This window comes from Lissotriton vulgaris, chromosome 8, assembly GCF_964263255.1.
Source record: "Lissotriton vulgaris chromosome 8, aLisVul1.2, whole genome shotgun sequence".
Classification (NCBI taxonomy): domain Eukaryota; kingdom Metazoa; phylum Chordata; class Amphibia; order Caudata; family Salamandridae; genus Lissotriton; species Lissotriton vulgaris.
Window position 1 is genome coordinate 428251480 of NC_141696.1, and position 15597 is coordinate 428267076.

Here is a 15597-nt window from a genome sequence, read left to right on the forward strand (position 1 = left end):
TGATCTCTACCAAATGCATCTAATGCATGAAATACCAACCTTACAAGCACATGCATATGCAAAAGTAAGTGAACCTAAATTATTTGTGCAACATGAAAAATTACAATTTAAGGCGTGGAAGGCTGAGTGGTCCCACGTTGATACTAACTTATGGCCATGAAGTGAAGCGTAGGTTTTTGGACTCGATGCATTGGTTCACTGTGCCACCAGACCCTGTCTGAAATGTGGCCCTATTCAGAGGCTCAGTACACTTTCTCACAGTGCCTCTATTCCAAAGTGTTCCAAGAGAGGCGGAGGATTTGTAAAAGATCCAAACAGAATACTTATCCACCTGCAAATGTCACATTTTTGATGGTCTTGGACAGCAGTGAGCTAAATGTCTTTTCAGGAAATAAATATCAAGGCGTTGGAATGCATTAATTCTTTGCACACAAAAATGGTGTAGAGCCCATGCAAAATATTTTTCTGGGCGCCTCCGATTTTTGCCACCCAAGGTAAAGCTGATCAACAGTAAGTGTAGTACCCAAGAAATATGACTTGGTGTTCTAGCATGGGGACACTGTTTTATTGGCAGTGCCTGGCCTTGCTGCTAGTATATGGTAGATGGGAGAGGCTCTTGAGCGGGTTACTTCGATGCGGGGGGGGGGGGGGGGGGTTTAAACGCTGCAGTAGACTGAAACCACTAGGGTTTAGAATATCATTATGGCCTTTCTTAAGAAGATTGATAGAATACAATGCCTGACCTTGACTGTAGACTTGAACTTGCCTTGACTGAGTCCCCCTTCACTTCTCAACCCTTGTAAGGGGGCGAGTTGCCAAATGGATGAACCTATAGGGCTGTGAACTTGGATTGAAAGATGCACCTAGGATCTGCAGGTGACTACCAGAAGACAACACCGATGCAACGAAAACCTGCTTTTCTGATGTTTGAATGGTACAAATGGATGCTGTATAGGTGCATCCATTTACACCTATAGCTTTGTAGTGCAAGTCAACTCTGTGTGGCTTTATGTTGCAGAGTATGGTTTGCTTTTAAATATTTTCTACAAGGGAAACAAACCAAAAAAGACAACTTTTTTTCTCCAATTCCCAGAGAATAAATCTCGGTGCTGCAATGGTGCTGAGAGCGTCTCTGATTTCGGTATATCTAAATGTGTAAAAACTGCTCTGTGCGTTCTAGGGAGAATAAGAGGGCAGGCGCTTGGCTGCTGTATTCGGTTGTAGCTGACCATACTAGGCCGAAGTCTGGCCATCTTTGGCTGAAACGTTTCTCAAAGCTGCTGGAAGATGACATTTCAAACGCTGCCTGGGTATTTTTAACTGTAATTTTATTGAAACATGCCTATAGAAAAAAGAATACACTTTCATGATCGTAGGCATATTTACAGATGTACCTGTTGGTTAGTTTGTGTTGAAAAAAAATGCTGCTGCTGAATCCAGTACTCCTGACACCCAACGGATTCAGTCATTGCTGTGACAGTGGTCTCTTTGCTAGGACTGTAGTTATCTGCTATACTGGATTAGCACTCTCCCTTTGGACTGTTGAGACTTCTCTCACTGCGTAGTGCTGTGCCATCAACACAGATGTGCACCACCGCTCCTGATGAACCCAGCATGCACTGCTGCGCCCAATCCAGGGTCCAGTTTTGGGTGTGGTTCAGGTGTTGGCTCAGGGAACTGGAAACAGTCACCGTCTGTCTCAGTGTAAGAGACAGTCAGAAGCTCATTGACGGAGTGGGACGTACAGCAGCTCACTGATGAGTTCTCGGAGTTGCAGAAAGTTCAAGAATGTCCAGGAGCGCTTTCAAGTTGAGGATCATCAAGAGAGAAGTCAGGGCCTTTCTTATGGATAATGTCAAGAACTTGCCTATGGTTAGAGCTCATGCAGACGCTCCTTAATAAGTTGAAGTCAGGCGCTAACTCACTGAGACTGACAAGAAAGCAATCTGGAGTTTCAGTGGGGAGTGTCAAGAGCTCACTCATGGTTATGAGTAGAAGCTATTCAGGCTACCCAGCAGAACAAAGAATTCCGACATTTGACCTAGTCTATATATTATAAAACTAAATAAAGCAGGCTCTGACCAGCAGGACTGACTGCCCTGGAGTGTTGACGGTGCTAGAGTCTGCTGATGCACAGTAAGAGATTTGGTAGCATGCACTCATTTCTTAAAGCATTTAAATTAAGTGGACTGCAGCTCAAGATTTGTGTGCTCCATTGGCTGGACTGCAGATCAAGATATGTGCTTCATTGGCAGGTCTGCCGCTCAAGAAATGTGTTCCATTGGCTGAACTGCTGCTCAAGATGTGTGATTCATTGGCTCGAGTGCAGTTCAATACTGCTCCGTTCGCTGAACTGCACCTCAAGATGTGTGCTTCATTGGCTGAACTGCTGCTCAAGATGTGTGGGTCATTGGCTGGACTGGAGCTTAAGATATGTGCTCCATTGGCTGAACTGCACAGCGCCAGGCAGTGACATAGCTAGTTGTAACAGTTAACTCGTGCAACCAATATGTAGGTGCAGCTTGACTGTGCAGGCAATACAATTGCCAAAGCCAATAGGTTTTGCTAGCTGATGTGTATCGGTTTTAAAATTCTTGCAAGCATTTGGCTCAAAATAATAGAAAACAAGCATTTTAAATGCAATAGGTCTCAAATTTGTGGGCGTTAAATGTATTGGCATTGGAAGACTCCCACATGTTGTTGCGGGATATCCAACTCCCTGGCTTAACGGAGGAAGATCATGACTACATGGACAGTGCCCTCACGGCGGATGAGGTTGCCCTGGCAATACGCGCCTTGAATTCGGGTAAGGCATTAGGCCCTAATGGTCTCACGATTGAACTAAATAAACTAGGACCTGATAAGATAGCACCCTATCTTAGGGATATGTTTGTAGAAGCCCGGGAGGAAGGGAGTTTACCGTATGACCAGAGAGTGGCCTCTATAGTGGTTATTCATAAAGAAGGGAAACCAAAGACTAAATGTGCCTCTTATAGGCCCATCTCTTTATTAAATGCAGAGCCTAAGATTCTTGCAAAGGTGTTGTCAAATAGGCTTATTAAGGTCATTAGTGGATTAATACACGCTGATCAATCCGGTTTTATCCCCCACAGAAATACCGCGTTGAACCTTCGCAGGTTACACTGAGTCTTGGCCAGGGCCCATACTTTGGGAGAGCAAGCGATAATAGCGTTGCTAGACCCAACAATGGCCTTTGACACAATAGAATGGCCCTATTTGTGGGCGGTCTTGGCTAAATTTGTATTTGGACCGGAATTTATTGCCTGGGTTAGGCTATTATATAATGAACCTCTCGCGCAAGTAGTAGTCAATAATCGAGTCTCTGTGGCATTTGGATTGGGAAGAGGCACCCGACAGGTGTGCCCACTCTCCCCCTTGTTGTTTTCACTTGCGCTCGAACCGTTGGCAGCCTGGATTAGATGGGAGCCCTCTATCCGAGGTATACAGTGGTCCTCTCAGTTGGAGGACCGGATTTTCTTATATGCTGACGATATTTTACTTTATTTGACATCACCCAGAAAATCACTAATGGTTGTTTGTGATGTTTTGGCATCATATGGTAGAAATTCGGGGCTCACTATAAATTGGGGGAAATAATCTATGTATGTTTTGAGTGGAGATACCTCGATACCCCCGCAAAACTGCCCTATACAAGTTGTAACTGATGGATTTAAATATCTGGGGATTTTTATTTCACTTGATCCCAAACTTTGGTACGAAAGGAATCTACTCCCCCCTCTGGCTAGATTACAAAGTGATGTAGACAATTGGAGGAGGCTACCCCTCTCCCTTTTGGGACGGGCCACACTTTTCAAAATGATGTCCCTACCTCGTTTTTTCTACATCCTACAAAACACGTTAGATCTGAAAAAAAACAGGTTAGTATTAGATTCCTTACCTTAGAATATCCGCAGGTGTCAGTCTGGATCCGGAAACTTTTGCGTAGCAGTACCCCTGCGCGTCGGTAGGCGTTGTCTACAGGCGTCCCCTGCGGCTTTGCGTCCGTCGTTGGCGTCGTGCGCCGTGATGACGTCGCTGGAGTATATAGATGCCGCCTCCGCGCGCTGACGTCAGTTCTTCTTTTTTCCGCGCCAGTTAGCGCAGATCCGAAGAGCAGTACTCCGGTCTTTTGACCAAGTTTTTTGATCTTTTTTGATCTCTTGAATCTTCTACGGTGCCGGTAGGATGCCCGGTTTTAAGAACTGTGACGACTGTGACCGGACTATGTCGGTCACGGATCATCACCGACTCTGTCTCCGGTGCCTGGGCCCCGACCACGACGTGGACGCCTGCGTCAATTGCCGGGCCTTGATGAATAAGGCTAGGTGGGAGCGCTCCCGCAAGCTGCTCGAGCTCCGGGTGTCGGCCCGCGTCGAGAGCGGTCCCGCTGGAGGTCAAGGGAGCGATCGAGGGAGCGGTCGCGGAGCCGTCACGGGCGCTCCGGGAGTCGTCACTATGCATCTGGTTCCTCAGGTAGGAAGCACAAAAAGTCGGGGCGTTGTCATCGTACCCCCGACGCTCGCGCGATGCGGCCGGGGGTTCAGGTGGCCCCGTCTCCGCGTGAGTCGCCGACGCGGCCTGCTCCATACCCTGCGGTCCCTGGGCAAGGCGCGTCGCCCGAGGAGATAGAGGCGTTCCTCGTGGCCATGAGGGCTCTTTCTCCTCCGGCGGGTTCCGCAGCGCCTTCGGGCCCTGTGAACCCGTCTAGGGGCCCTAGCGCCTCTGGGGACCCTGCCTCAACGCTGGCGGGTGCTTCGGCGCCGCCGTCGCCTCCAATCCCGGCGCCGCAGGGGCCCTCGGGGTCGACGCCGGCTGGTCAACCGGCCTCTCATTCCATCGGGGCAACCCCTGGCGCCGCCCCCGCGCGGCGCCGGCTCCGGCCGGCGCCGGTGCCTGGCGGCGCCGTCCCCATTCCCTCTCCGAATCCGGACGCGGAGTCGGACCGGCGTCGTTCGACGCCGGGCTCGACGCCGATGGGGCCTGTGAACCCCGAGGAGCCGGTCTACATTGTTGATTCAGAGTATGGTGAGGATGTAGAATACGGAGAGGGGTCTGAGGACCCTCTGACACGCGAGTGTCAGTACGACATGGACTGGACGGGTGACTTGGGTGACGCCAGTGGTCTGGATGACTCCCCCAACCCTGGCTTTGTCTCGCCTCCTACCGTGGCTACGGAGGAGGGGGCTGCCTATTCAGTGGTGTTGATGAGGGCTGCCAAGGCCTTAAACCTTGTGCTCCCCGTCGCGGCCGTGAGGACTAACACCTCACTGAGGTACTCAAACCGCAGTCATGCCCACAGGAGCCACTGCTGCCGTCCAACGAGGCCTTAACGGACGTTCTTTTGGGCACGTGGTCCAGGCCCGCTTCAGGTTCGCCTGTTGATAGGAACGTGGCCAGACGCCAACGTCCGTGTTCGGACGACCCCAAGTTTCTGTCCACCCACCCCACCCTTGAGTCTGGTAATCCAGGCCTCCACCTCCCAGACCGCATTCCCGTCGGCCCCGCCCGACAGGGAATCCAAGAGGTACGACCAGTATGGCAAAAAGGTCTTCTCGTCCCTGAGTCTGGGACTGCGGTCTTGCAACACCGCGTGCCTCGTGGGCCGCTACACCCACTCTCTGTGGGATACGGTCGCGGACCTGCTGCCTGAATGCCCCCCGGAGGTACGGGCTAAGCTCGGCAAGGCTATGATTGAAGGCCGAGACGCAGCAAGATATTCCATCAGCTGTGGTCTTGATACGACCGACTTGCTGGGCAGAGCGATGTCCACGACGGTGGCGATTCGTCGACACGCCTGGCTGAGATCCGCCAACTTCTCGGCTGATGTCCAGAATGCCTTGATGGACATGCCGTTTGATGGCAGTCGCCTGTTTGGCGACAAAGCGGACCACGCGCTGGAGCGCTTCAAGGACTCCAGGGTCACGGCCAAGTCCTTAGGTCTCTCGACCCAGCACCAGCAAACGGGTTCGTTTCGCTCCTTTCGTGGCCAAGGAAGGGGTGGTCCCACACGTGCTGCCAGCCACGCGCCGCAACAGACTTATCAACGCGGTGGCGGCCGTGGAAACCGCCATGGTGGCGGTCGGGGACAGCGGCGAGGTCAGGCCACACCTCCTTCCGCAGCATCTGCCACTAAATCCTCCTAGTCCGTGCTTTCAGGCCCATGTGACACCGGTGGGAGGCAGGGTTCGCCATCACCTCTCCTACTGGCGCACAATAACATCGGACAGGTGGGTGCTGCAGCTCGTCCGAAGGGGCTACTCCCTCCCCTTCGAGACAACTCCTCCAGCCATGCCACCGCAGAACCACCGTGTGTCGGGGGAGCACTTGGCACTTCTGATGGAGGAAGTTACGGCCCTCTTGGCCAAGGGGGCCATCGAGCGCGCTCCTGGGCCAGAAGTAGGACGTGGTTGCTATTCCCACTACTTTCTGGTACCCAAGAAGGACAAAGGGGGCCTACCTCCTATCTTGGACCTAAGGAACGTCAACGGCTTCCTCCGGAAGGAGAAGTTCAAGATGTTGACTTTAGCTCAGGTCTTGGCTGCTCTCGACCCGCAAGACTGGATGGTAGCGTTGGACTTGCAGGATGCGTATTTTCACATCCCCGTCCTGCCGGCCCACCGGTGTTACCTGCGGTTCACGGTAGGCCTAGAGCATTTTCAGTTTATCATGCTCCCCTTCGGCCTTACCAGCGCCCCACGGGTGTTCACCAAGGTGATGGCGGTGGTCGCATCTCATCTGCGCAGATTGGGGGTCTCAGTCTTCCCCTATCTAGACTACTGGTTGTTGAAGGCGGGCTCGCCCCAGACAGTCGTCCACCACCTTCAGATGACGGCAGACCTCCTGCACGAGCTGGGGTTCTCCATCAATGTGCCAAAATCACACCTGTGTCCCTCTCAGAAGCTCCTTTTCATCGGAGCGGTTCTCGACTCGGCGCAGTTTCGGGTCTATCCTCCGGAACGGCGAGTCCAGGATATACAGGCTTTGATTCCCATGTTTCAGCCGTTAGCCCGGGTTTCGGTCAGGTTGACGATGCGGCTGCTGGGGCTGATGGCTTCCTGCATCCTTCTGGTGCATCACGCCCGGTGGCGGATGCGGGCTCTGCAGTGGGACCTGAAGTTTCAGTGGGCCCAGCATCAGGGCAATCTGTCAGACCATGTCTTGATCTCGGAGGGCACTGCAAGACAACTGCAGTGGTGGCTTACGGACCGCGATTGGGTTAGAGGCAGATCCCTCTCCCTTCCCCAACCGGAGCACGTTGTTGTGACGGACGCGTCCCTCCAGGGCTAGGGAGGCCACCTGGGAGAGGCAGAGATCAGAGGCATCTGGTCTCCGGCGGAGTCCCGGCTCCATATAAACTTGTTGGAGCTCAGGGCGATTCGTTTGGCACTGAAAGCATTCATCCCCTTTGTCAACGGGAGTGTAGTGCAGGTGTTCACGGACAACACCACCGCCATGTGGTACTGCAACAAACAGGGCGGGGTGGGGTCGTGGACCCTCTGCTAGGAGGCTCTGCGCCTCTGGCAATGGCTGGAACGTCAGGGCGTGACTCTGACGATTCAACACCTGGCAGGTTCTCTGAACGCCAGGGCGGACGAACTCAGCTGTCGGTGCTCGATGGATCACAAATGGCGTCTGAACTCGGACGTGGCGTAAGGCCTCTTTCGGCAATGGGAGGAGCCTTGGTTAGATCTATTCGCCACAGAAGAGAACGCGCAATGTCATCAGTTCTGCGCGTTGGAGTTTCCAAGACGGCACTCGCACGGCGACGCCTTTCGGCGCGAGTTGAGTTGCGGTCTCTTATACGCCTTTCCGCCTATACCACTTCTGCCCAGAGTGCTGAAGAAGATCAGGCGCGACCGGGCCCATGTTATCCTTGTGGCTCCGGACTGGGCTCGAAGGTACTGGTATCCCGAGCTCCTCGGCATGTCAGTCGGTCCCCCGATCCGCCTGCCCCTTCAGGAGGACCTTCTGTCGCAGCAGCAGGGGACGGTCCTCCACCCGAACCTATCCAGCCTCCACCTCCATGCGTGGAGATTGAGCGGCGGCAGTTGAGGCCATTTGACCTGCCTCCTGAAGTCTGTGATGTGATTCTGGCAGCCAGGAGTTCCTCCACGAAATAGGTATACGCCTGTCGGTGGAATGTTGTGGCATGGTGCACAGCAAAGGCTGTGGATTCCTTTCATGCCCCTCTTTCTGAGGTTCTTCTCTTCCTTCTTTCTCTTGCCCAGCAGGGCTCTGCTCTGGGCACTATCAAGGGCTACCTTTCTGCCCTTTCGGCCTTTCTGAGGCTGCCTGATCAACCTTCTTTGTTCAAGTCCCCCATTGTAACAAGATTCTTGAAGGGCATCACACACATGTATCCACCTGTTCCGTTTGTGATGCCTCAGTGGGACTTGAACCTGAACTAATGTTTCTTACAGATATATCGTTACCGAAGGTAAGTAACTTGTTCATATAGTTCCGGCCAGTTATTTCAGAGAGGTGGAGGAAGTACAGCGCAAACTATTATGGGAGGGTAGACCTCGTATCGCACTGGCCAAGTTGACGTTATCATGGTATGATGGTGGTATTGCCCTGCCAGACATCAGACGATATTATTGGGCGTCACAATTAGCGGCCTTAAATCAAGGCACGCATGGGCCCGGCTCAGACCCGGGTTATGCAATGGATAGGTGGCTACTCCCAGGTGGTAATTATATCAGAGCCTTATATACCAAATCGGCAAGTAAAAATTTGACAGGACCCACTAAGGTTGCAGTCAAGATATGGCATGATGCCACCAACTCTTAACCCCTTCGATGTGGCCGCGATTTTTCCCGTGTGCGGCCGCCGGCCGAACACGGGCGGGCCATGACGAACCCCAGCCGTCATCAGCACACGAGCACCGTAGTGCATGACGGCTGGGGTTCGTCACCAGCATGGAAGGGGTTAAGGATGGAAGGACCGCACTACTCTGGTCACTCCGCTATTTGACTCTGAAAAGCTGGGTAAACTCTGGAACACCAAAGGTTTCGACAAGTGGAATTTGATAGGGATTGCTAGGCTTGGTGATGTTTGGGCTAGGGATAGGATGAAGACGTTCACTGAACTGCAAACTGAGTTTGAGTTGAATGGGGTAGAATATTTCCGCTATGCGCAGGTTCAACATGCGTTAAGATCGGCTATCCCGGTAGGGGAGGATGTGCCCGAGGCCTCACCTCTGGAAGATAGAATATTGGATGGTCATTTGCCAGAGAAAACTATTTCCCTCATTTATAGGAAGTTGATAAACCATAGAGCAGAATTATTGTTGGAATTGAGAGATAAGTGGATGAGGGATGGTATTGAACTTGACGATGAGGACTGGCAATCAGCAGTGTCCTCCCCGAGGGAGGTTGCGATCCCGGCAAGACTGCGGTTGGTCCAGTTGAAAATACTACACCGAGTGTATATCACAGGCCCACGCTTAGTCCGGATGGGGCTATCTGAAGACGACTTGTACAGACGTGACTGTGGTCAAGTGGGCACGTTCCTCCATATCCTCTGGGAATGTCCTCATATGGTGGATTATTGGAGTGCGATACACAGGGTTATGCGAGAGGTATTGGGAGTAACAGTAGCACCGGAGGCTAGAAGATGTCTCCTCAACATCCGGGAACCTACAGAGCTGAACATAGCACAGGCTAGGTGGGTTACTCTAGGGGCTACGATAGCAAAAAGGAATATTGCACAATTATGGGGGTCCAAAGCACCACCTAAGTTGGAGGACTGGAAAGAGTGTGGACTAGTGCATATTTCGAGAGAAAACGGTTTATCTGGCGAGAGGTAAACCCCGCAAGTGGGAAACGGTCTGGGGCCAGAGGAACCGATACAGGGGTAACATCTGTGTGCCTCCTGTTGATCTAACACCAGATGTGCTCGCATCCCCGGGACACGTGTAAGTTGAGGTTTACAATCTCCCCTTACCCCGCTTCTTCTTGTATCCCCCAAAAAACAGTATTATTGACACGTTGTAATAATTGTGGGAAGATTCACTCTCTGTACTATACACTGATTGAAATGCCTAATGTTAATAAAAAGAAAAAAAAATGTATTGGCATTTTAAATGACAATGCCTTTTATCTATATATATTTTTTAAAGCAACACACATATAAAAGGCATTGTTATTTTTAATGTTTGTATAAAAATGAGTGCCCCTGACAGTAGTTCCTAAATCAGGGTGTATCAACAGTTTGTGATGAACAATTTAGGAACATGGAAATATCTTCTTGGACCTGAAGAGCATTCACAGAAATGACATGCATGTACCATTCATTTACAAAAATATATATTTTTTTTATTATTTTATAGGATATTTTATAAATTAGTCATATTGAATTGCATATAAAATATAGCAATAACTCCAGTGTCAATTATTGCAATCCTGATTAACAAGAACAGTTATTTAAATTATTTCATTTCAAAGGATACAGAGGTTTTCTATTCTAATGTTCATCAAACATTTACTGAATCAATTACTATGTGCAAATTTTTACTCCAAATCAGAACAACAATGTTTTAAGGCATGGCTTTTCTATACAATAATTCCTACGCGCATTTCGGCTGAAGCCTTCATCAGGATGCCATGTACATCTATAATTTTGAAACCGGGAAAATGTACATGCAGACAAAAACATATATCAGTGATGCAATTTGGTCCTATTTACATGATTTCATTTACAATTAAAAATCTGACAATATACTTTTTTTATCTAAAGAACCAGAATAAAAAACACTAGTCACTCAAAAAGAAATAATACCAAAAAAGAATTAAAGATAATATCTTAGAATGAAGATAAAGGAAAAAAGAAAGGAAAGACAAGTTTTCAGACTCCGTGTAGGATAACATGTCGATTTAATGGAAGAACCTATTTACCAACACCATTGTGTAAAGTAACTCTTAAAGTACAACGAGATGGAATTAGAAATAGAAGGATGAGGCCGAGGGGGGGGGGAGGGAAATGGGGGGGGCGGGTGCCGGGAGGATGGGGGGAAAGGCTCTGACACTGAAGTGAACTTTTTTAGGCACATCATTAGGCAAAATGCTGTCACTCAGTGGAAGAGAGCCAGTGATTAAAGTGGGCCGACTGATTGCCAAAGGGTGTATACTGCAGGGGCGCAGACAAAATATGAATGACGGTTGAACCGGCCAATCGATAAACATGGCTGACCCAAGCAACTCGATATTATGTATCTTTTAATTATGAATGATTTTGATTACAGCATGTTTGTGAGACAGCTAAAGCTTTTTCTAGTCTACACTTGAAAAAGAAACCCAAAAGAAAATGCAGATTAAAGAGAGGAGCTGTACTTGAACAGAGAATGGCAGATAACCGGTGGAAGCATGTTTACTTATGAATCTCCTTGTGCTGAAGAATTATCAATGCAGAAAATAAATTACAAATATTTTACAAAAACACCCATCCGTTTGTTATGCTCTCAATTCAAAGCTTATAACTGTGTCCTCTCTCCAACAGGTGTTCCGGAAGGACCTCATTAGTGCCATGAAAATTCCTGACTCCCATCATGTTAATATAGAAGAATATTACCTCTTCGCGGACTCATGGAAACAAGAATGGGAGAAGGGAGTTCAGGTCCCAGCCAGCCCCGAAACAATACCTCAGGCTTCGCTCAGGTGTTTGCCTCCAACAGTTACTCAAAATATATTGAATTTATATTTGCATTCTTGGGGATGTTACTGTCTTTTTTTAACTGCTTCTATGGGTTTAACTTGCTTTACTAAAAAATGTTTTTTATATATATATATATATATATATATATTTTTTTTTAGACCAGCTTACTTTGTTACATTTTAGTTCAACACTTTATCTGCTTTTTTGTGTCTTTGGATTATTGCTTTCTTAATCGAAAATGTAACGCAGAGCCAGCATGACTGGAAATTAATGGAAATCTGTTTTACATCCCTTGCTAATCCTCTGCTGCAGATTGTTTGTCTCCGGAAGAGACATAATTGTGTTCGAGTTACTTTAAGAGTAGCATAAATGAAAAAAGCAAAAAAAATGCTAAAACTGATATTACATTGTGGGATTATAATTCATATCTAGCTTTGGATTGACACTCAGAAAATTTTGCAAAGCTTTAACAAGTCCAACTACTAACTGTTGAATGCACAGCATGTGAATCTAAAATAGCCTCCGGCTGCAAAACTTACAGGGTAGTGACTTTGTCTTATTGGCGACCATGTGTTTCCACAGATGGATACATTCAGACTTATGTGACCACAAGTTCTTTTGCTTAAGTATATTAACAGAGTTTAAGAAAATCTTTGACTTGTGAATGCTTAGAATGTGGATGACACATTGTCACTGGAGAGGGATGAACCCAACATTTTGTGATGGAGGGTTCTTTAGTGTTCTCTACTCCACAGTTGATCTTCCCTGCTAGCTGCTCTAATCTGCACATTCCATCAAAATGTTTTGGAGTACTGCATATCCTTACTACTGCTTTTCCACCTTCAATAACCGATTTTAAATATGTTTCACTTGATCCTTGCGAAAGTCCATAGCACGGGTTCAAACACGTTAGCTGAAGATCCAGAATGTTGGATTGCTCGATCTAATAATGTATCGCCTTTAACTGGTCTGAGGAATAACATTCAAAGCTACAACGACCTCAAAACCAGTGTGTACCCATATAATATGGACAATTAATGTTTTGGCTAAGTGGCTGCTGCAGTTCGTTATCATTAATGTATTAGTCGATCCTCTAAATACCAGCTCTGATTGCACCTGGGGTGACCAGTGTGCTCGATACTGGCACTCTATTTTTCTACAATGCGCGGGTTGTAGCCTGTTAATGCATGGAACTAGTGGCTAGTACACTGATGTATGTTGGTGTAGCATGCTGTTGCCACCCATTGAGTTGTGTGTGTTTAGCGCTTTCTGCTACTAAGTTGTGGGCAGATAATTAACTTTAGTTTGATAGTTTTTTAATGTAGTGCTCACTGATGCAGCTTTCCCATTTCGAAGCGTAGCAGGTACTGCTGTTAAGCAATTTTAGTGTGCTCCGCTTTCTAACTACAAAAGGCTGAATGTTTGAGATTTCCTATCAAGATTTAAACTTGGCATCCCTGTGTTGCTGGATGTCAGTGGTGAGTGCTTACCTTATGGAGCCGTCTTGCAGGCTTCTGATGCAAAAAGGGGTATGGTCCCACGTGGATGGCGGCTCATAAATATTTTAAAGCCTGTACAGTAGTTTGCAGTGCTTGGGACTGCTACAAATGTGCTGGTTGATTTGTTCTCTGTTCATTTCCACTGTCAAAGACAATTGATAGGCATGTGAATGTGGCCTTCACCAAAGCCTGTGACTGAAAAGAATACTGCATTCTAGGGAGGCATCTTGCTGTGAATGGAGCAGGGCCTTCTTAGTGGCAGCAAACCTTGGACTGTAGCTGATGAGCTTCAGGCTCTTTCTACTATACAACAATACAGAGTTTAAACAAACGCCTTTTTATAGACCTTCATCTTTCGTTTCTACGGTCATTTCACATTTCCATGTTGACCATAATGGTTTGCTTCCTGTAATTCTTTTTTCAAGGGATATGATGTGGAGTTTTATACAGATCTTTTTAAGTGGTTGACTGCACCTGTAGGCTTACAGAAGAAATGTTTTTTAATGGAAAAGCTTCCATTTTCCATTTGATTATCTTGTGTATCACCCATTGTCAATACATTCATTCACCAAGCATAGGTGTTGAATGCTGTATTATACGTTTGTCATATATTTAGAACTGTATATTTTTATTACAATTTTTTATTAGTTTGAATCAACCGAACATGATGAAGAACATTTGCATTTCACTGTCACAATGCGACCAGCCAGAAACAAATCACAGTCCCAGCCCGTAGTAAGCCCCCCCCCCCACCTCCCCCACATTTTGTTGAACTTCTGCGGGCAAACATGGGCAATTTAGACAGACTTTCAAGTTGAGCACACCAGTCCACTTCTGCCCTCCCCCAGGGCTTGGGCGCTGGGGGAGTTTCATCACCAAGCAATGTCTCTCTTAGCCAACAATGTGGTGACGCCCACAAATGTGGGGTCCACCTGGGAGCCACCCACCTCATCAACAATATCCAGAAGGGCTACCCTAGGGATAAAATCAAGATCACATTCCAGGACCACCGAGGCTCGCTGGGCACCCACTGCCAATAGACCAAGATGTCCGGACAGGCCCAGACAGCATGGTAGAGATCAGCTAATGTTTCTGAACACTGAAAGCAGACCTGGTCTGGAATGGGATGAGGTATGTCGTATGCAATTGAATTAGCTGAAGACTAGTAGGGATGGCCGATTCAGAAAAGGGGGTGGTGATGGACAGAGTATCTGAATTAAGCTGAACACTCGTACCCAGTCAACAGATCAGGGCTTGATCCATCACCGTTTTTTAGCTCACTGCACCATCCCAGCTCAGAACCTGGCTACATGCAAATTAGTCTGTCTCTGGCCCAGTGCATCATGGGAACAGGGCAGACCAAACTACCAAGCCAATTCTTGTACTGGAAAGGAAACCAGCTTCCGGGGACCAGTTTCTGGCATTACAGCCGTCTTCGGCCCGGCTTGCTTGAATCCTGATGGTGCAGTGAGCAAGGGACTCAATTCGGAGTATACCCTTCCACGCTTATGGTTGAAGCTTGTTTCCTTTCCAGTTAAAGAATTGGCTTGGTAGTTTGGTCTGCCCTGTTCCCATGATGCACTGGGCCAGGGACAGACTAATTTGCATGTAGCCAGGTTCTGAGCTGGGATGGTGCAGTGAGCTAAAAAACGGTGATGGATCAAGCCCTGATCTGTTGACTGGGTAGGAGTGTTCTGCTTAATTCAGATACTCTGTCCATCACCACCCCCTTTTCTGAATAGTAGGGATGGCCAGCAAGCGCTGGGCCAACTGCACCTCCCTTCAGTCCGCCTCATCCGGTTCACCAACCCAACCCTCCCAACTGTCTTAGCCTCTCAAAAGCATGTGGAGCTCTCATTTAGAAAAGTTGTGTAAAGATTTTCTGCTTTCATAATGTCTAGAGGTGTTGTGCATTCCTGTATTCTGTAAAAACATTGCAATAAGGGCGTTGGTTAATGTAGACTTGGCATCTGTCCATACGTGTAATGCCATGTTACATGCCTTTTCTTGTATTAATTACGTTTTTCTGGCATTATGTGGCACTTTCAAGTCTCCATCATAGTGCGTAAAGTGGATTGTTGTTAAGCACAGGTATCCAGATAGGCGCCTCCCAGGATCCGAGTCTTTGCTTCCCTGAGGCCAGAGTTGAGAAAAGCTGCCTAAAATGAATGATGACTTAAATAGATCGTAGTTAACGAGTGCAGGCACATTTTGTCTGACATTCCAGTGTATTTTAAAGAAAACATGAAGGCTCGACATGACCATGATTATTGTGTGTGATTGTGTAACCGGTGGCATAGATGGTGGATTATTTGCTCTTTGTGATGTATGCAAATGTAAATGTAAATGTGTTTCGATTTATATAGCGCACTTTAACCCAGGGGTCCCAAGGCGCTTGCTTAGGGAACCCGTCCTGGTATTCCCC

General features: G+C 48.1%; 1 protein-coding gene across 1 annotated transcript in view; it reads left to right on the forward strand.

The window, feature by feature from the left end:
* JADE3 (jade family PHD finger 3) overlaps window positions 1–15597 on the forward strand; it is a 225772-nt gene that overhangs the window by 154771 nt on the left and 55404 nt on the right. The window contains exon 4 of the mRNA XM_086934199.1: window positions 11518–11675. Coding sequence (XP_086790325.1) covers window positions 11518–11675 — 158 coding nt within the window. The remainder of the gene's footprint in view (window positions 1–11517; window positions 11676–15597) is intronic.